General features: G+C 55.7%; 2 protein-coding genes across 9 annotated transcripts in view; one reads left to right on the top strand and one right to left on the bottom strand.

The window, feature by feature from the left end:
* MGLL (monoglyceride lipase) overlaps positions 1-2,623 on the top strand; it is a 102,431-nt gene extending 99,808 nt beyond the window's left edge. For all 3 annotated transcript variants that reach the window (XM_006091300.3, XM_023756143.1, XM_006091298.3), the window contains exon 8: positions 1,263-2,623. In XM_006091300.3, coding sequence (XP_006091362.1) covers positions 1,263-1,388 — 126 coding nt within the window. In that variant the 3' untranslated portion in view covers positions 1,389-2,623. The remainder of the gene's footprint in view (positions 1-1,262) is intronic.
* A 5,645-nt stretch (positions 2,624-8,268) lies between these two features.
* Positions 8,269-18,903, bottom strand: ABTB1 (ankyrin repeat and BTB domain containing 1). Of its 6 annotated transcripts, none has more exons than XM_014458031.2 (12): positions 18,772-18,903; positions 17,635-17,697; positions 17,488-17,543; positions 16,244-16,388; positions 15,903-16,062; positions 15,764-15,809; positions 15,268-15,384; positions 15,065-15,183; positions 14,664-14,762; positions 14,392-14,559; positions 12,478-12,678; positions 8,269-12,393 (listed from the first exon to the last, which is right to left on the bottom strand). In XM_014458031.2, exons 1-12 carry the CDS (start codon positions 18,825-18,827, stop codon positions 12,187-12,189), a joined length of 1,437 nt encoding a protein of 478 aa, XP_014313517.1. In that variant the 5' UTR covers positions 18,828-18,903; the 3' UTR covers positions 8,269-12,186. The 6 variants fall into 6 exon arrangements, with proteins under 6 accessions (XP_014313517.1, XP_014313519.1, XP_023611909.1 ...); XM_014458033.2 differs by having other exon boundaries at positions 17,664-17,697; positions 18,772-18,815; XM_023756141.1 differs by lacking the exon at positions 17,488-17,543 and having other exon boundaries at positions 18,772-18,851.
* Between the last annotated feature and the right edge of the window lie 168 nt (positions 18,904-19,071).

Raw genomic sequence — 19,071 nt, 5'->3', positions numbered from 1 at the left:
CCACAAAGGGAGGCTGTGTAGAGTGCTCACTTGTTCATTCACTCTCCATTCATTCGTTTCTTCTTTAACCCAAGTGTTCAGTGGGCATTGACCTTGTGCCAGGCCCAGAGAGCAAGACAGGCAAAGTCTCAACCCTCTCACACAGTCTGTCCTAGTGGATGGGCAACAAACAAACAACCAGACAGGATGATGGTGATGAAGAGGGTCAGGGTCCTGAAGGAAATCAAGCAGAGAGCGGAACAGAGAAACTAGAGAAGAGGTAAAGCACCCACCCAGATGGGCCGGCAGGCCTAGGAGCTGACAGTGACCAGAGCGGTGGTGGAGCGTTCCAAAACAAGGGAGGGGCAACTGCAAAGACCCAAGTTGCAAAAATATTGGTGTACGCAAGCACTCGGGAGACCAGTGTGGTGGAGTGTGCGAGCCGGGTGAGGGGGACCTGGCAGCAGAGGAGGGGTCCCAACTCTTACTGCGATGAAGCCAACAGCGTGTTCCGAGCTGGACAGCAACAGGCTTTTGCTATGGTTCTCAAAGCATCCCTCAGCTGCCCTGCGGAGGCAAGAGTGGAGGTAGGGGCACTGGTGGGAAGATGGTGGTGTCACCCAGGCCAAGAGGATGAGCTTGGCCCGAGGCAGTGGTAGTGAAGGCAGGGGACAGCCTGGCAGGACCTGGAGAGAGAGTGACTGTAGTGATCAAGTGACTCAGTGACCCCTACCCTGAGATGGGTGATACAGGGAGTCCCATTTTGAGATGCCCGTTGAAGAGGCTATTGTGAATTTGGGGAAAGAATTGAAAGAAACTACAAGAGGAAAGTATTTCTAGAAGGTTAACAGCTTCCGAATGATGCTAAGAAGACACTGTGAGAGCAAGTGTTCCCTGGCTACAACTAAAGGTCATTGTAGCCCATGCCGTTACAGTTGGTGTGGGTTAGTGGGAGTGAACGTAGACTGGGACCAGCTGAGGTCCAGGTGGAAGGCGAGTAAGTGAAGACAAGGAATGGAAACCAGGGTTTTGAGACAGAGGCACAGACCAGGTCACAGCTGGAGAGAGAAGCGGATAAAGGGAAGGTGTGTGTTGGTTTAAGAAAGGAAGTGCTAGATCATGTTGGCACATTTTAATTCATCTGATCAAAAGGTACTGGCACCATAAGGATGGAGTCCTGGGGGCGTGGGGAGTGTCTGGGGGACTCTGGCTGCCACCTGTGGCCTCCCTCCCCGCACCTGTAGCTTCCTGTAGCCCTGACTTCCTGTCTCTCCTAATTGCAGATTTACGAAGGTGCCTACCACGTTCTCCACAAAGAGCTTCCTGAAGTAACCAACTCCGTCTTCCATGAAATAAAGATGTGGGTCTCTCAAAGGACAGCAGCGGCGAGAACAGGGTCCCCACCCTGAGCGCACGTCCAGGCCCCCGGCCCACAGCTGGGGAAGTGGGCAGAGGAAGGGCAGAAGCTGACCTCTCAGATGTGACTTAAAAAAAAATTACGAATTGGAGGAATCCCTAGCATAATTCACTAAAGAAAAAAGGCACTCTTGTCCTACGTTAGGTTGTCCTGTCCCTGGATCTACCTGAAGGGGTAGACTCTTTATGCAAAAACAGAGAAGGGTCGTGAAGGCAGTTTTCCAGAGACGGAATGTGCTGGAATATCCTTAAAACACAGCACAGCCTCTGCCCTGCCTCTCCTAGCTCCCGCAGGGTTCCCAGGGATTCCTGGTGTTCCGGGACACCTGACTGCAATAATTGGAGGAGTCCCTCTCCTGCTCACCCCTCCAGCCACCTCCCACCCCCACCCCCACGGCCTCAGGCTGGCCTCTCTCTGGCCATGGTGGTCGGCCCCAGCTTCCCAGGCAGACTCACATGCCCCCTGAGGCCCAGAAAATGCCTCACGCTTCCTCAGAATGCATCGCCCCCATGACCCCTGTCAGCTCCCGGTCAGCAGGAGCTGGGCGTTGGGGTGGCATGAAACATGGCTGGAGACCCTGCTCTCCTTCCTTCCCTTCAGGGGGCCTGAGGCTGCCCACCGAGAGCTGGGTGTTCAGGGGCTGCCTTTCCTTCCATGACTTGTTGTACTTGACACTGAGATGATTGTATTGAAGAGGAAAGTATCTTCTAAAGCAGAGACGATGTGTAGACGGGTGGTGGGACCAAGGGGGCTCGTGCCTCCGCACAGGAGTGGGGACAAGCTAGCCTGGGGACCCTGTGCTAAAGGCATCCAGGCACAACCCCGGAGGCAGGCCCCAGCGCCCGCAGTGGCAGTGGCAGTGGCAGGCTTGTCCCTGGCCCCCACTGCTTGGGCTCACAGCAGCCCCGGAAGCTCAGTGCTGGCAGCACAGCTACCTCTGGTGGCAGGAGAAGGGAGTCCCAACTCGGTGGCCCTGCAGCCAGGTGGGCGGTGGGCAGGCGAGGCTGGCGAATAGGGCCAACCTTTCCTACTGAGGCCCGCACCTGACCGGCCTTTCTCAGGTGCCAACCCCCGCCCGCAGCCCTCACTTAGTGCCAGCAATAAAGGGGATCACTGCCCACTGCAGGAATACCTTCCCTCTCAGTCAGCCTGGCCGTGACCTCAGGAGGCCCCTTAGTGTAACGATGACTGTGTGGGGGCCGGGGCACTGGAGGGCAGTTGCTGGGAGTTGAACCCCATGGCAGGTGCAGGCAGGAGCCCTAGGCTGCAGAGGCGCAGATTCCCTGCCAGGGCCTCTGACTCTGGGAGTTGGGTCTCCCACCCTCTTCCTCTAGCAGCAGAACTGCCCCTCACCCACACCCTATTCTAGGGCTTTCTCCAGACCTCCAAGAGGGGAGCCCCTCTGCCCTCCCTCCAGGGACCTGCCCACACCATGGCGAGGCTAGAATTGGTCCCCTTCCAGTGGGCAGCCCGGTCATGCTTGCTTGCCCGGGCCCAGGTTTGTGTTCTCCTGCCCCTGCCCCTCGGGAGAGGTGAAGTGCCCAGGCCCCCACCCCCTGGGGGCAGAGCCCAGGGCCCCACAGAGAGGGGCTCCCCTTGCCCCGTCATGTTTCTCTGGATTCCCTTTGGGGGGGGGAATGTAAGAATGCACTGAGAGAGAAGGTTGGTGCCTGTTGAGTTGGGCAGCTGTGTGAATGTCTGTGCTCCGCAGCTAAGGAAAAGCAGAAACTACATTGCAAACTACCAAACGCAGAAACTACATTGCAAACTACCAAACGCACAAGACCCCCTGAGCCCAGACCAGGAATTCTCACCTGAGCCTCCCACCCTGGTCCCAGCTGACCACCCTGCCTTTGCCCTTTCACCCCTGCCCCACCTCTCCTGAAAGCAGTGACTGCAATACCATCTCCCAAATTAAATATTAGGCATGAATTTATTTATATGAAAGTTTTTACAGAGACAGATTCAATCGCATTTACATATCTGGTTAAAGGATCAGCTATATTAAAAAAGAAAACAATTATTTGAACTGGGACTGAATCCAAATTGAGGAGAGGGGGTGGTACCATGCCAGGCCCACCTGCTGAGTGAGCGCACACCTGCTGTGTCTGGAGCATCATCTGAAGTGCTCCAGGCGAGTCTCCAGTTGAGTTCGCTCTCAGTGTTGACGGCTGCGAGCTGACACCTGGAGCTTCAGAGTCGTGCCATGGCTGTGGCGCGGAGGGGCTGGGTTTGGAAGGGAAGCTAGGTCTCCCACACAGCCTGGCCTTGAAAAGGTGAGAGGAGGGCAAAGGCGGCCAGGGAGGAGACCCCAGCGATGCCGCTGATCCAAACCCACCTGGAGGGATGGACACATGGGGATACTAAGCCCGAGCACTGACGTGGACACAGCGCCTCTCCCTGCCACCCCGAGGTCACGCTGGTCCATACAGAAATGGGTTTCAGACCCGGAAAATATTTCTAGGCAAAAATGTCACTTGCAGCCAGTGGGGGCTCCCAACCCCAAAGGGCCCCATTCCTCTGCAGGGATCGGGGTGTGTGGATGGGCAGCCTCCCTTCCACCCACTGGCAACCCCAGCTTCCCCCTCAGCTTCTGGGGGGCGCTGGGGCTCACAGCAAGAGCACAAAAGGGTGCTCTGAACACCCACCTGGCTCTGCTCAGCACCCTGTAGCAAGGCTCTGAGCTACCTTTTCTTTCTCTCGCCGTTGCTAAGAAAAACCCATTAGGATCACAATGATTTTCTAAGCAATTCACCTGTTTGCTATTGTCACTGCAGCTCAACACCCCCTATGTGTATGCTGTTAGTGGGGACACATGTATCAGTTTAAAACTATTAAAGGAACCAATATGCCACAGCTAATCATAATAAACCGATGTTTTCTGAATGGTGTTTTCTGTCTGTCTGCCTGATCCGAGACTGCAACAGTCCCTGCAGAGAGCGCAGCGCTGAGAGCCTGGGCTGAGCCCATCCTCTGATGCAAACCTACGTATGTGGGCCCGATTTTCTGTCCTCCACACTCGGGGACGTTTGCCCTGAAGCAGAGTGAGCATGTGTTCTGTTACGTGGCAGACTCGGCCACCTGCATACAGAGGAGCTGGGCCACCAGCTCTGGACTACACTTCCTCCGCAGCGCCACCCGGATGCCTCACACCCCAGAAACAAGCTCTGATCTTAGCCACGCCGGCTCCGCCCAGGCCTCATTCATCTCAGCACAGGGTACCCCAGCTCTACTGCTGCTCAGCCAAAGCTCCGAAGAGCATCCTCCACTCCTCTCGGTCCCACACTTGCACCTGACCCAGCAGTAAATCTTGTCACTTCTGCCTCCGTTTCCCTCTGGCCCCACAGCTGACCACCCTGCCTTTGCCTTCTCCCATGTCCACTGTCCCCAACATGACACTTTGCTCCCTGCTGGCCACCTTCTCCATGAAGCCTTTCTCGATCACCCTACGGTCTCCCCATCACCCCAGGTCCTGCCCTGCCCTGCCTTCTCCTCCTCTGATTGGCACCTGTTCTGCTTGTCTACGCAGTAGCTCTCTGTCCTCACCACCCGAACAAGCTGCAGGAGGCTGTGTCCTTGCGTTAGATCTCCATCTGATTTCTGGGGGACCCCTGATGAGATACCTGTCCAGAGAGGGACGGTGAGAGGGATGCAGGCCCTTCTGGAACAGCACTGAGCCTGGCACTGAGGGTCGATTTCACGTATGTGCAACCTGTGCGGTCCGTCCCTGCGGCCCACACTTAGCAGAGCCCCGTGTCTTGTTTATTGCTCTGCTGTTACTGTCTTGAAATTCTCAGTCATTTCTGGACATGAGCCCCACATATTTCTTCCCTACTGAGCTCCACACACGTGAAGCAGGTCCTGTGGGTGTGGCTGGAGCTGGCCCTGCCCTCTGTGCAGAGGTCCCTCCGACAGGCAAACCTGAAGGACAGAGGCCGCTCCCCCCAGGCGCTCCCTTTCTGTTCACCCCTGACCAAATTCTGCTCTGAGCCAGAGTCAAACCTGGCCTTTCCTGCCTCGGGTGAGTATTCGGGGCTACAGGAGCTCCCCACCGAGCACTCGTGGTGTGCCTGCCAGACACCGTGCCTGGCCCTGGGGCTGCCCCACAGAATGAAGACAGGGTGACACAAACCTGCTGTGGAGAGCGGCCACGGTGTTTGGACAGGTTCAAGCCTCAGACTAATGAGAGGGCACAGTCCTCTCATGACAAAGCCACGTGCAAGTCCCAGCTTGGAGGGCAAAGCCCTCCCAGCCCAATTATAGCCAAAGGCTATAGCTGTAAGCGTGACCTTATGGTCCGAACCTGTGGTCCCACGTGGCTGAGTGATGTGAGCTTGATAGAGTTCAGGCGCATGTAATTGAGTGGATTCGAAACCCATGAGAACGTTGTATCCACGCCCTTACTTTGCCTCGTGGAATCTGACTATACCAGGGGTGGGCAAACTTTTTGACTCGAGGGCCACAATGAGTTCTTAAACTGGACCGGAGGGCCGGAACAAAAGCATGGATGGAGTGTTTGTGTGAACTAATATAAATTCAAAGTAAACATCATTACATAAAAGGGTACGGTCTTTTTTTTTTTTTAGTTTTATTCATTTCAAACGGGCCGAATCTGGCCCGGGGGCCGTAGTTTGCCCACGGCTGGACTATACAATAAAGACACGGCTTGCAGGCTGTGGCGCTGTCTCTCCATCAGAGAGCAGCGTCCCACTCAGCCTCAGCTTTATTCTCTTGTCTGTCTTTTCTAAATCCTTCACCGCCCCCTCTCAGGCTCACCCATGGCCGTGCCGGCTCAGCACAACCTGCCACTGCAGCACTGAAGAGCGGAGGGTCAAGAAATGGGACAGGGCACGTAGGGGCCTGGCCGGCAGGCCAGTGTTCCCTCCAGGGAAGGCCCTGTGGAGATCAGGGAGATAAGTGGGTGTGGGAGCTCATGGGGCTCAGGGGAAGACTTGGTGGTAGAGGTTGGTCCCAGACCTGGGACTTTCAGGATGGCTGGGGAAACCTAGGGCCCCCTCCCCAGCACCCAAACAAGGACAGTGGTGAAGGGAACCCCTGGGGTAGGTGCAGTGCTGGGCCAGCCACAGGGGGGCCGACAGCTGTGGCTGGAGGGGGTGTCACTGGAGCAGCACTGCTCAGCCTGTGGCTTCAGGTAGAGGACACAACCAGACCAGGATGGAGGCTCGCGGGAGGAGGCAGCAGGAGTCTCTCTCCTCCCCCTTTCGCTCTCCTGAACCTGCAGTCTGGAGCAGGCAGCTTCCAGCCCGCATTCCAGAATGGCTGCTCCAGCTCCTGCCCCTGCATCCTGGTTCCAGCCAACCAGAGGGGAAGGAGGAGAGGGGCAGGCCTGGGCCTTTCAAGGAACAAAGCAGAGCTCACATCTAGTACTTCAGTTCCCATCTAGAACTGGGGCAAGGAAGGCTGGGAAATAAGCCAAGTGCCCCCGAAAAAGGCCTCAGAATCAAGGAGAGCCAGCAGGCTGTGCCCAGGAACGAAGCGTGCACACCAAGGCTTTCAAGGAGGGGACTCAGGCTCAGAATCTGCCTGGGAGATGCCAACAGGGCCGTGAGAATGGGTTGCTGGTGAGGCAGGGGCCTGTGGCAGTGGGGACAGAAGGGGATACTGAGGAAGCAGCTCTTAAAGAGGTAAAACCAACAAGGTTTGGTGACCAAGTTTGAGGGTCTGTGAGGCCCAAAAGGTTGGCAACTGCTGCTCTAAGGCACGCCCTAACGCCTTCCTTTCTCCCTTTTGTGTGTTATCTCCTAAACTCTAAGGGTCCCCATGAGACTTGTAACCAGGGGAGCATTGGGCAGTGGCAGCTCGTCCTGGGCTTACCCCCTGAACCTGTCTCCAAGGCCCCCTTTTTCTCTGACTTTCCAATGAGCTAACCATAGCCCCACCTTGGCTCACTTTTCACTGTGACTTTTCTCAATGAGCCAAAGCTCATTTCTCTCCTGTAACATTTCCAGAGACCCAAAGCAGCCCCGCCCAGGCTCTCTCCTGTTGCTTCTGCTGTCCTACGCCCTTTCTTTGCCTCCCTGGCCCCAGCTTTAACAAATGCACTCTCAAAATCACCTGGATTTGCACTGGGAAATCTTTCCTGCACTAAGTCAAGAACTCACAAGCTATAGGCCGGCCGGAAGCAGACCTGCTCAAGGCCCAGGTCCTGTCCAGGAACAATGTCCCCATTTAATTTTCACACCAGCTTTGTGTGGTTGGTGCTGTTGCTCCCGTTTAGACTAAGTAAACTGAGGCTCTCAGGGATTCAGTGATTTGCTCAAAGCCATACACTGAGTCCCAGCCCAAGTCTCCAGACTTAGGCACCCTGCTGCCTCCCAGAGAGGGAGGGTGGGTGGCAAAGCCCCAGGTGTAGTGCCACTGTGCCACTCTTTGTATCTTTCCTTTAAAAAAATATTTATTGCTGAAAGTATTACCTATGTCCTTTCCCCCCCATTGACCTCTTCTAGCCCCACCCCAGGCCTTCACCACCCTATTGTCTGTGTCCAGGGGTTATGTATCTTAAACCTTCTTCAGGCAGTAACGCCCTAAGGCTTGTGGGCCCCAGGGCCTCTTCCTTCAGAAGTACCTGACTCGGAGTTCTCTGGTACAGTTTTCCCCAAAGTGGAAAAATGTTATACCTTCAAATGTCTGCTCCAGGGACTAAGGCTGCCCTAAGTCCTGGCAAGAACACTCCTGACTTTGCGAAGCCAGTGGCCAGGTGGCAACCTCACCCTGCCTTGGGTTTCTCAGGCTGCTGCAGTGGGAGGGGGCATTGAAGGCTATGTAGTTTTCCAGGCAGAGGAAAGAAGATATGATGCAAATTTTTCATTCTTTGTTTTTTCCTTCAGGTGGAGAGAATATTAGAGAATGGGTGAAAAAAAAATACTTTATTTTTTCATTGTAGACTTACCTCCTGTAACAACTATTTGGGTCAGGGCCAAAGGGGTTGTGGGGCACACCCAAGGTGGATTGAATGAGCCCATGTTTCCCTTGGGGAAACAGAAGCTGCACTGACATCTTTGCAGCCACATCTATTCCATAATTTCCTTCCGTGATTACAACTCAGAGGCTATTTGCTTATTTCCTGTTTATTTGTAACCAGAGGCCAATGCACGAAATTCGTGCAAGAGTAGGCCTTCCTTCCCCAGGCTGCTGGCACCGGCACCGGCTTCCCTCTGGCACCTGGGACCCGGGCTTCCCTCGCAGCCCCGGCTTTGTCCGGAAGGTCGTCTGGAAGGCCGTCCAGAATGATGCCAGGTCTAAGTAGCATATTATGCTTTTATTATTATAGATACCATAATGGGCACCACTCACCTAGACACAAAATGTAATGGGGCACTAAAAATCTTAGTAATCAAGATAATACTGTAATTTTTAAAATCAAAATTAATGCAAAAGAATGATAAACCAAATAATATTTTAAATAGTTAGGATCTGGCTTTTCTTTTTGCTTCCAATTTTAGTATGACTCAGCACAGCACTGCTACTGATCTTGTCTCCGCCCTGCCCCACCATCACTCCTTTTCTCTTCTCAGGGGCATAAACAAACCATCCCCCTACATTACATTATGTGTATAAGCAGTGTTTCTTTTCCGTTGTTGCTTATTTTGTCAGTGTTTGTTGATCTATTTTTCCTGCAGTGAAAAGTATGTGGCTACCTTGAATTAGGACAGAATATGTGTATTACCCAATTAAATTTATGAAAATTTATATTTTTTCATTCAGCCGTTTTGCACTTATCACGAATTAATTAAAATGAAGTGAGGGATAGGTGTGCTTTTCCATTCTTAACGTAGTACAGCTACACACCACATATTCTAAAAGTATGGAAAACTACACACAAGTGCCCTGGTAGGTGTGGCTCAGTTGGTTGGTGTCATCCATGCACCGAAAGGTTGCTGGTTTGATTCCCCATCAGGGCACATGCCTGGGTTGTGGGCTCGATCCCGGTTAGGGGGTGTGCAAGAGGCAGCTGATCGATGTTTCTCTCTCCCTCTCCCTTCTTCTCTCTCTAAATGTCAATAAAAACATTTTAAAAAAAGAAAGAAAACTACACACAAGTCAGATGAACCCCCAACTCCCACTCAGCACTCCTCCTCCATTCCTTTTTGGGACATCATGTCCTGTGTTTAGAAGCTGGGGTTGTGGGGCACACCCAAGTAAACTTTCAAATATGCAAGTCAGTGCCCCCCTCCCCCGTCACTTCCTACTCACACCTCCTCTCTAGGCTCAGCACTTACAACCAGTGCTGCACTGAGCCCTGCCCAAGTAGTAACTAACACCCCAAGCAAGGAATTACTATGAAAATGACTTCCCATTTATAGAGAGGCAAACAGGCACGGCACAGCGACCAGGCAGTAAGAGAGCCAGGGTGGGAACTCCTGGCCTCTGGCCATGCTGACCCCTCGTCTCATGTCAGGCTCCTTCAGACTCCCAGGACCTTGCATAAACCCTGCCCTCCACCAGCAGGGCCACCCCTGTCAGCTTGGCGAGCTCCCCCTCCTCACCACTCCTCCCAGCCTACCTGCTAACTTGTTCAACTGATCGCTCATCCTGTCCTTCAGCCCTTACAGCTTCCCCTACTGGACCAACACAGATGAAATGCACTGGAGAGGGAAAGGAAAAGATTCCCCCAAGTTCTGGAAAACAACAAGAGTAACAAGTGTCAAGTGACATGAAACAACTGCAGGGAGGGCCACCATGCCCAGCATCCCGCCGGTGGAAGAACAGTGAGCTTCTGACTCTTCCCCCAGCTCCGAGCACCACTCGGATTTCAGCCTGCTGTTCCCAAAGCAGACGAGCGAGAGGCCTTGGGGTGCAGCTCTGTTGCCGATGGACGATGGACGTGGGTCCTTGAGGTGTTGAGAAAAAAATCATTTTGGGAGACCCACAAGGGAGGATGAGGTCTGGTGGTAAGATTCATTTGGGTGGAAGTAGAAGGCAGTTCCCCATGTCCCATCGCTGTCCCTCCTGCCATGGGACATCAGGGCCAGAAATAGACCCAGCGTCCAGAGACCCTGGGCCACGTTAAAGCCGAGTCCAGTCCACAGTTTCTCACCACCCGGCTGGCTTGGTTCGGGTTCCTGGCTGCAATCCTAGCTGTGCTGCTGTATCCAGGCTCGGCCTGGAGCCTGTGTTTAGAGAATGGCCATGCGACTGCTAAGGCCACATGGCTATGGAGTGAGAACAAGTGAAGGAAAGGGTGAGCGTGTGCTATTGAGAGGGAGGGAGAGAGGGACTGGCTTTGTTTCCTGGGATTAGATTACCTGGGTTTGGGAAGGACCCGTGTATTCAAAGTAACCAATCAACTTCCAAGCTTCCGGAGCTTCTGATGGGACCACCCCAACCAATCCATTCTTCCCCCAGGCTTGACTGACAGTCCTCTGTGGCCATTTGGCTCTATGCGCATGCCTCATAGAAGCACCTCCCTGAGCCAATTTACTCCTACTCCGCACTGTGTACCTCCCCCTTCATTGTTCTGTCCCTTGCCCCAGTGATTGGCAGGAAAGGACCAGTGGTTCCCTGGGAGTGTGTGAAGCTGTAACTTCCTGGTGAAACAATAATGTCTGATTCCCTTTGCTTTCTTCCTTTAAGATCTAGCTACCTACACAACACCTGGGCCTCAGGGACCAGATAGGGGCTATGTAGGGGTCTGAAAGCCTGAAGGGCATCCTGAGAAAGCCACCTCTGACCTCCCTAATAACGTCCAGGAGGAGGCTGGCCTGGGGCTGAGGGGAAGTGGAGGTACAGTCCCCCTCTTGGAACGAGGCCCAACACAGCCAGTGGCCAGTGGGGTGGGGAGTGGGAGAGTCAGGGCTTCCTCCCCCTTTCACTTCTCTGCACCCACTTCTCCCGGCCCTGCATCCTGGGATTGCAGAGCCAGTTGCTGCCAGGCCTCTCCTCGGTCCTGCCTGTGGCCCAGCCTGTCCCGGTGCCTGGGATCATGGGCAGGGATGATCAGACACTTCGGCCATATGAACAGCCTTCCTTAGAGAGTAAGTGCTCAGTGAATGAGTGCTAGAAATGCTATGGCTCAGAAGCCAATCCTTACTTGGCCTGAGGGGGAAGCAGCCTGCGTCCTCAGTCAGCCCTATCCCACTCAACATCCTCCAGGGCCCCCAGGCCAGGCAGTTGGTCAGTGTGACTTCACCAACAAGGAGCCCAGGGGAAAGCTGTGCCCTGAGGGGAGTCCTGCTCCGGGGCAGGGGTGTGATGAGGAGTTCAGCTGGGAGATTTCAGGGCCCCCACAAACAGGGGTTGCCTACTCAAGACCCATAGACCCAGGGCAACCCCTAATCCCTGAGTAGCCCCTGCTGGGCACCTAAACCTCTCCATGAGGGTCCCCAACTCCAGAAACTGCCCCTACACCCCATCTCACCATCTTCCCGGGCTCAGGTTCCCAGTGAATTCAAGCTTTATTGCCACACACTCTGCTGCTCCCTCCTGGCCATCTCTGTGCCTGTGAGAAGGTGGCTTGGTTTTAGGAAGCAAGCAGCCAGGGAGAGCCAGAGTGGAGGGGAGGGGGACCTGGGGAAGGAGGCTAAGAGATCCCACCCCAGGTTTCCCTGAGTGGTGCCCAGCCCAGGGCTGAGGGGGCTGGTTTGTGCACGGGGGAGGAAGCTCATCCTAGGTAACCCTCCCTGGGGCCTCCAAGCACACCAGGGTAGGGAGCCTCAACGAGTCTCTTCCACACACCACGATGCCCTGGAGGGTGCAAGGAGCACACAGTGGAGCACATGGTCGACCAAACCACATGCGTAGTCCACAGGGAGCCCGTGGCCCAGTGTCAGTCAGCAGTCCAGGCCAATGGACACCAGCAGGTCCTCAAGTGCGTGTAGCCGCCGCTCCATCTCCTTAATGTTGCTGTAGGTCTGCACCACGCTGGTGATGTGGAAGCGGATGTCATCTACCAGAGGGATGGAGTCCTGCTCCTGCCGGCCTCTCACAGCCGCCGCCTCCTCCCTCACGGCCTCCGAGAAGTCCTCCTGCTCCACCAGCTGTGAATAGGCACACTCAGGGCACACCGCTGCTTGCCACCCACCACAGCCTGCCCCCACCCACTGCAGCTCCCACCGGCCCACCTTCTCGATAACCTTGGCCATGTACTCAGTGCACTGGTCCTCGAGGCGTGCCAGGCGGAACAGCTTGGCCACGCGCCACAGGCCCACCACACTGTCCTCATCCAGCAGCTGGGCCAGACTGCGGCCACACAGTCGTTTCAGGCCCGGCAACAGGTACATGTCGGCCATGCTCAGCACATCATAGGCCACCTCCGGGGGCACCTGCAGTGAAAAAAGGGATGAGGGAGGGTGCACCCTAAGGTCACCAAGGCCTCTCAGGGGCTGGCAGCAAGGCTGGGACCTGCTGGCCAGAAGGTGGAGGCTTCGGGCAGAGCAGAAGCTTCCTCCCCTTGCCAGGTACCTGACCCAGACCCCTGCAGGCATCCATGGGACCAGAAGGGACACAGAGTCTGGGGTTCCCATGGCTCAGGCAGGGCAGAGCCTGGGCTCTGAATCACACAGACCTGAGCTTGGAAATTCTAGCTGTGGGACCTTGGGCCAATCACGTCACCTCTGTGCTTGAGATCCTCTGTGAGATGCAGACACAATCATGTCTGCCTTAAAAGGCTGCCAGAAAAGTGACAGAAGTTGCTTCTGTAAAAACTGAGGCAAGGACCCTACTAAAAAGGTGGGGGAGTAACTATTTACCAGCTCCTTCCCACCCATAGAGGCTGTGGGATTGAGGGCACAGCCATAGCTGTACCCTGTGCTGGGAGAGACCATGTGCTCCACCCAGACGGTGGATGGCCACAGGGAGCAGGCTGGAAACGGAGCAAACAGGACCTCTGCTAAGCCCCTCACAGGCCATGTGCATGGTGCTTACTTGTGCCGGGCACTGTACTTGCAACATACACATTCATTTGCACAAGTCCTTAGGAGCTAATAACTATCAGTATCACCCTTTTCTAGAGGGGGAAACTGAGACACAAAACAGTTGAGTAACTAGCCCAAGATCACCCAGCTCTGGGGTAGGGGCGAGGCTAACCCAGAGTAAAACCAGGTTTGGAGCCCAAGTCCTTGCTCTGAGTCGTTAAGAAGTTGCCCTCTGGGTGGCAAAGCTCTTTCTAGGGTCAGGATGGGCCAAGGTGGATGCTAGGTGGCAGGGGCCAGAGAGCTGAACTATACCGCAGGAGAAATGAAATAAAGAGGTAGGAGGGGTTCTCTAAAGGGGTAGGTGGTAAATACTGTGCCACAGGGTCTCTGTTACAACTGCTCGGCTTTGCCATTGTGCAAAACCATCACAGAGAAATGAATGGGTACGGCTGTGTCCCAGTAAAAATGTATTAATGAAATGGGCTGTACGTGGCCTGCAGTCCAAGACGGACTAGCCTGCCAGAGGGTACTCACCTCCACCTGAAGGAGGAAGAAGCTTCTCTCTTCTGTAAGCTACCATATTTGGGGGCTTCTTTATTACAGTAACCTTTGCGTGTGCGCGCACACACCCTGCCAGAGAACACCCTGGCAGAGGGTACTCTGGCACTATCTGTTGCTGCCCATGTCACCCTATGTTAGGGGCGGCCTTGGGGCAGGTGAAGACACAGGGAGGCAGAGAACCCTAGGGGTCTGCAGCAAACTAAAGGCAGGGGCTCAGGGCTTCCCACTGTTGTGGGAACCCAGCGTCACTGTCCTCTGGCTGAAGAAGCTGGAGGCCCTAGGTGGCTGACACTCTGTCCCCAAGTGTCAAGTGCTCATGACATAGGTCTTGTCACTCATTCCTGTCGTGGATCTAATGAGGACTCCTCTGCCTGAAAGAAAAATCTAAGTGGGCCCCACACTCGCTCTCCAGCCTCATGGGAAACCTGTCCCTCAGAGCCAGTGAGGACCTGGGCAGACCCTTGAAGCCCCACAGTGACATGGGCTGTGTACCTGTCCTGACCATTGTGCCCCCCACCCCTTGCCCCTGGCACAGTGCACACAGCCCACCCCAGTCCGCACCTCAGTGTGGTTGGTGTATATGTAGTAGAGCACATGGGTGAAGACGTGGGGCGAGAGGCCATGCAGGGTGATGGCTGGGAGGCCACCAGAGGCCTCTAGCCCTTCATTCTCTCGGAAGTGGTCATCCAGCAGGGCCCGGAAGTAGTCGCTGCGGCCACAGAAGAAGGCCTGGGGGAGGCTGGGCTTAGGAAAGGCCAGGGCCTGGGCTATGCCCACAGAAGCTGGCCTAGGGCTTAAGACAGGGGTTTAGGGAGCTGTGGGGTGGACAGCACCTTGTGGCAGAGGAAGCTGCAACCCTCCACTTGGAAGCAAACATCAGGACAGCTGTTGAAGCCATCAGGGAAAGGGAAAGGCAACTCCCCAAGATCACCCTGGGGGAAGGGAGAGGAGACACCATTAGATAATGTAGGTGAGAGAAGGCAGAGTGGCTGGCCTCAGCCAAGAGCCCACTCTAGCTTGATCCTGGAGGGGTGAAGGGGGGTGAACTGCAACTTCATTTGCAGGTTTAAATACAAGACAAACAACAAAAGTAAACAACTAGGCTCAGAAAAGGGAAGTGAATGGCTCAAGGCCACAGAAGGAACTGAACCCCAATGTGGGGCTTGCCTACCACAGCTGTCCCCAGGTAAGTCACCTGCCCACCAGGCCCAGTCCCAGGCCCCTGTGTGCTTACTCGGAGCTCAGGGGGCAGGGCACAGTCAGCCAATAAGGCCAGGTCCTCCCGGAGCCGGGGGTCCTCTGCGGGGGGCCTCATGCTCAGCACCTTCACATGAGTGCCTGGCTTGGACGCCACTGCAGAGATAGTGCAGCTTCAGGAAGCCAGGTTGGCCCTGCCAGTTCCTGCCCAACGCCCTGGACCCCAAAGTCTGGACGTACCAAACTCAGACACTTCCTTGCACTTGGCCTCCAGGTCGTTGAGCAGATCCAATAGCTGGCACTGCTTGGCCAGGCGCTCACAGTCACTGATGTGTTCCACACCGACATCCAGGCCACCTGGGTGCAGCGTGGGAGGCTCAGAGCCCGAGAGCGGCCGTTAGCAGTGCCCAGGCACATAGAGTTTCATAGGTGGTCCCTCTGCCGAGACTTCTGGGCCTACATGCTGCCTTAATTTCCCCTCAAGAGCCATTGTCTGAGTTCTACAGACCCCAGAACAGATAAAAGGGGGCTCAGTTTTGGGGTGAAATAAGCTCTTCCCTAGCAGAGCCCAGCTCATTGTCTCCCAACCCAACCCAGGAGGCAACTGGAACTGCCTTGCAATGCAGGGGACAAAGCACCAGGTGGTAGAAGGTCAGCCCAAGGCTACAGCTGGACCTGCTGCTGGACAGAAACGCAGCCCTCTCCCTGCCCGCCCGACCCAGGCCTGGGGTGTCACCTGTGTACAGGTACTGCAGCAGGGCCCCAAAGGCCACAGCGTTGATCTGTAGGCAGAGAGCCGGGAAGGAAGGTCAGAGCCTGGTCCAGCACAAGCCCCCTGCTGTCCCTCTGCTCTCCCGCCCCAGAGAGGGATGCACCAGTGGATGTCTGAGGACCACGATGCTCTTGCCCTTCCACTTGGTATCCAGCATGTTGGCAAAGTAGCTGCTACGTGCACCCAGAATGCAGCGATGGGCCCGGAAGGGCTTCCCGTGCACCACAAAGAGCACATCACTGTGGATGCCTTGATCCAGAAGCCTGGGGGGGCGGGAGGGGGGGTAGAGAACAGGTGGAAGAGGGCTCAGGAGAGTGCCTCTCCTCCGTCTCACCACTCCAGTCCCTCATATCATCCTGTAGGAAGGCTCTCAGCCCCCTGCAGGCCACACCCATCACAGACCCACTGGGCAAAGGCCATCAGATGCCCCACACTCCATCTCACCGCTGCAGGAATTCATCATAGTAGTCCCGCCTCCTGGAGGAGGGTGTCACTTGCTTATAATCAAGCAGGGCCCGGCGGATGGTATCACTTGCAGCCCCATAGAAGCAGCGTTCACCGTGGAATGTGTTGGCCTCACAGCGGGCTCCTAAGGGCAGCAGAGCTCATCAGTTAGCAGGGCCATGGGGTGGCATGCTGCAGCTGGGGAGGGGCCTGGGGAAATCCTAATCTTCATCCTCCTCCTCCACTTCTCCCTACATGTAGGGCCCATAGCCCTAGAGACTCCTTCCTAAATGACCCTGGGCCCACTCTGACCCCAGGGCTCAGGCACACAGGCAAAGTCCTGTACACTCACATACACATATTCACTCACACATACCACAAACTACACAAAACAGAATAGGCTCAGAGACTGGCCCTGTTCTATGCACTGGGGACACTACCATTAAAAGACAGGTTCCTGTTCTCACTGAAGTGACACTCCAGTGAGGCAGAAGGACAATAAACAGATTAACAAATGATATCAGGTGCTATGAAGAAAAACAAAGCAAGATGAAGGGTGACTGTGATGGCAGCTGCCAGAGAGGGAGGCCAAGGAAGGGCACGGTGGCGGTGACAATGTACAGAGACCTGAATCAAGTGAGACAGTTGGCCATGCAAAGATCTGGGAAAGGGCGTTCTAAACAGGAGGACTAGCACGTGTAAAGGCCCTGAGGCAGAAGCAAGCTTGGAGCGCTGGAGCACCAAGGAGAAGACCGGTGTGGTTGGCACAGTGAGCACTTGGGAGAGCCAAAGAGGAGGCCAGAGAAGGAAGAGCAGGCCATGTAGCAGCTCCCAGGCAAAGCAAGGCATTCTAGTTCTATGCTAAATACAGTGGGAGCCATTAGAGGATTTTATTAAGCTCATCACATTTGTTGAGCTCCACTTGGCTACAACATAGAAAACAGACTGTAGGTGGGGCAGAAGGGGCAGCAATAAGACCAGTGATGAGGCTGGCACTGCATCCAGGGAGAGATGGTCCAGGGAGAGATGCTATAGCTGGGTTGGGCAGGAGCAATGGAGATGGAAAGTGGACAGAGGAGAGAATAGGTTCTGAAAGTAGAGCTAACAGTACTTGCTAACTGGGTGTAGGGGTGAGGGAGAGGACTTAAGGGTGTTTGCAAATGTGTACACACACTCTAGAGCCCTTGAAGACACGTACACACACACACACACCGGTGGGTGGTATTCCTGTCCCCTTCCCTCACCATTGGCCAGAAGGTAGAGTACCAGTTCTTCATGCCCACATAGACAGGCATAGTACCTGAGGGGGAGAAGGAAGGAGTACTGGGAGGCAGCTGTCAGGACTGAAGGGGCTGCCCACCCACCCTGACCACCCATCCCCTAGCACTCACAAGGGGGTACTATCCCACTTGTCCCATACATTCACATCCACGTCTCGCTGCTCCAGCAGGTACCTGGGCAGGGAAAGGGGAGGTCAGGACAGGCTCATAGTCTGGGAGAGAAGACACCTGTGTAAGGGGAAGGAGGGAAGACATTCTTTTTGGCTGAAGGAAGTCTCCCCCAGGTGAGGGCAGGTGACAGGCAGACCAGAGCAGGAAAGACATTCCAAGCAAAGGGGCCAGTGAGGCAGGATGTAGAGGTGGGAACACAAAAGGCAGACCCTGAGCTGAAGAGGCTGAAACTGGCCTGCAGGCATTTGGGAGTGACCCCCTGCTCTGCTTCCACAGGACCTCTGGCAGCTTGGGTCCAAAGAGGAAGCTGCTTGCAGGCATTCTGGTGGCAGGGAAGCATGGAAAGAAATAGACAGATTCTAGAAGGCGGAAGTCAGGAGGCAGGTAGCTGATGGAATGTCCAGGTAAGGGGGTCATCATGGATGGTGGTGGAGCCATCACTGAGCAGGGCCGCCTTGGGGGACATCCAGGTTGCACGAAGGAGTGCGGAGGAGCATTTAGCGTTGGGAGTTACCAACTAACTCCTAGGGGGCACCGATGTGAGGGAGGGGTCAAGGGAAGCCGTGGGCGTAAGTAATGGGGAAGGAAGGGCCAAGGAAGACAGGTTCCCCACCCCCAATAGGGCACTGTCTCCCTTCGTTAGAGCCATTGAGATGGCGATTTCAGCGCCATATTTGCTTTAGCTACATTTATCAATTTCTGAATCCCCGGTGACCAGAGGCCGATTCTGGTCCCTACATGTTCCCAACGCCAGGTCCAGAGGCATGAGAGGAACCACATCGGGAGTCCCAGGCCTGCCCCCAGTCTGCCCCCAGCACTCAGAGGGTGAACTTCCTCTCCGCCCACTTCTCCCGGCCTTCCGTGGCGGTCTTCTCCAGCACCGCCTCGGAGACCCGCCCCGCGCACCCCCGCAAGGGAGGCTGCCGTGGTCCCTCCGTGGCCTGTGAGCGGGGGGGGCTTTGGGGGGATCGAGTGCTGAGGCCAAGGCGCCCGCCTGTCCCGCGGCCTTCCCCTGCACACCCAGGGCTGGAGGCGCTCTGAGGGCGCCGCACTCTCCCGGGGCTGCGGGGTCCTCACCGCACTCGACCCACGTCTCCCTTCCTGCAGCTGGTGAAGAGGTCGCTGATATCCATGGCGCAGACGCGGCGGACGCACTGACGCTCCGGAGCCGGACGTAAACAGGCGCCGGCCCCGCCACGCCCCGCTCGCCACGCCCCTCCCTCCCGCTCGCCACGCCCCTCCCTCCCGCTCGCCACGTCCCTCCCTCCCGCTCGCCACGCCCCCCCAGCGCTCTCCCCACCCCTCCTCCCGCTCGCCCCGCCCCCGCCCCCGCCCCACCAGCCCCGCCACTCCCTCCCGCTCGCCACGCCCCTCTAG

Source organism: Myotis lucifugus, unplaced genomic scaffold, assembly GCF_000147115.1.
Source record: "Myotis lucifugus unplaced genomic scaffold, Myoluc2.0 scaffold_90, whole genome shotgun sequence".
NCBI classification, from domain to species: domain Eukaryota; kingdom Metazoa; phylum Chordata; class Mammalia; order Chiroptera; family Vespertilionidae; genus Myotis; species Myotis lucifugus.
The sequence above is the reverse complement of the archived record's forward strand: the minus strand, read 5'-3'. Positions and strand labels throughout refer to the sequence as shown.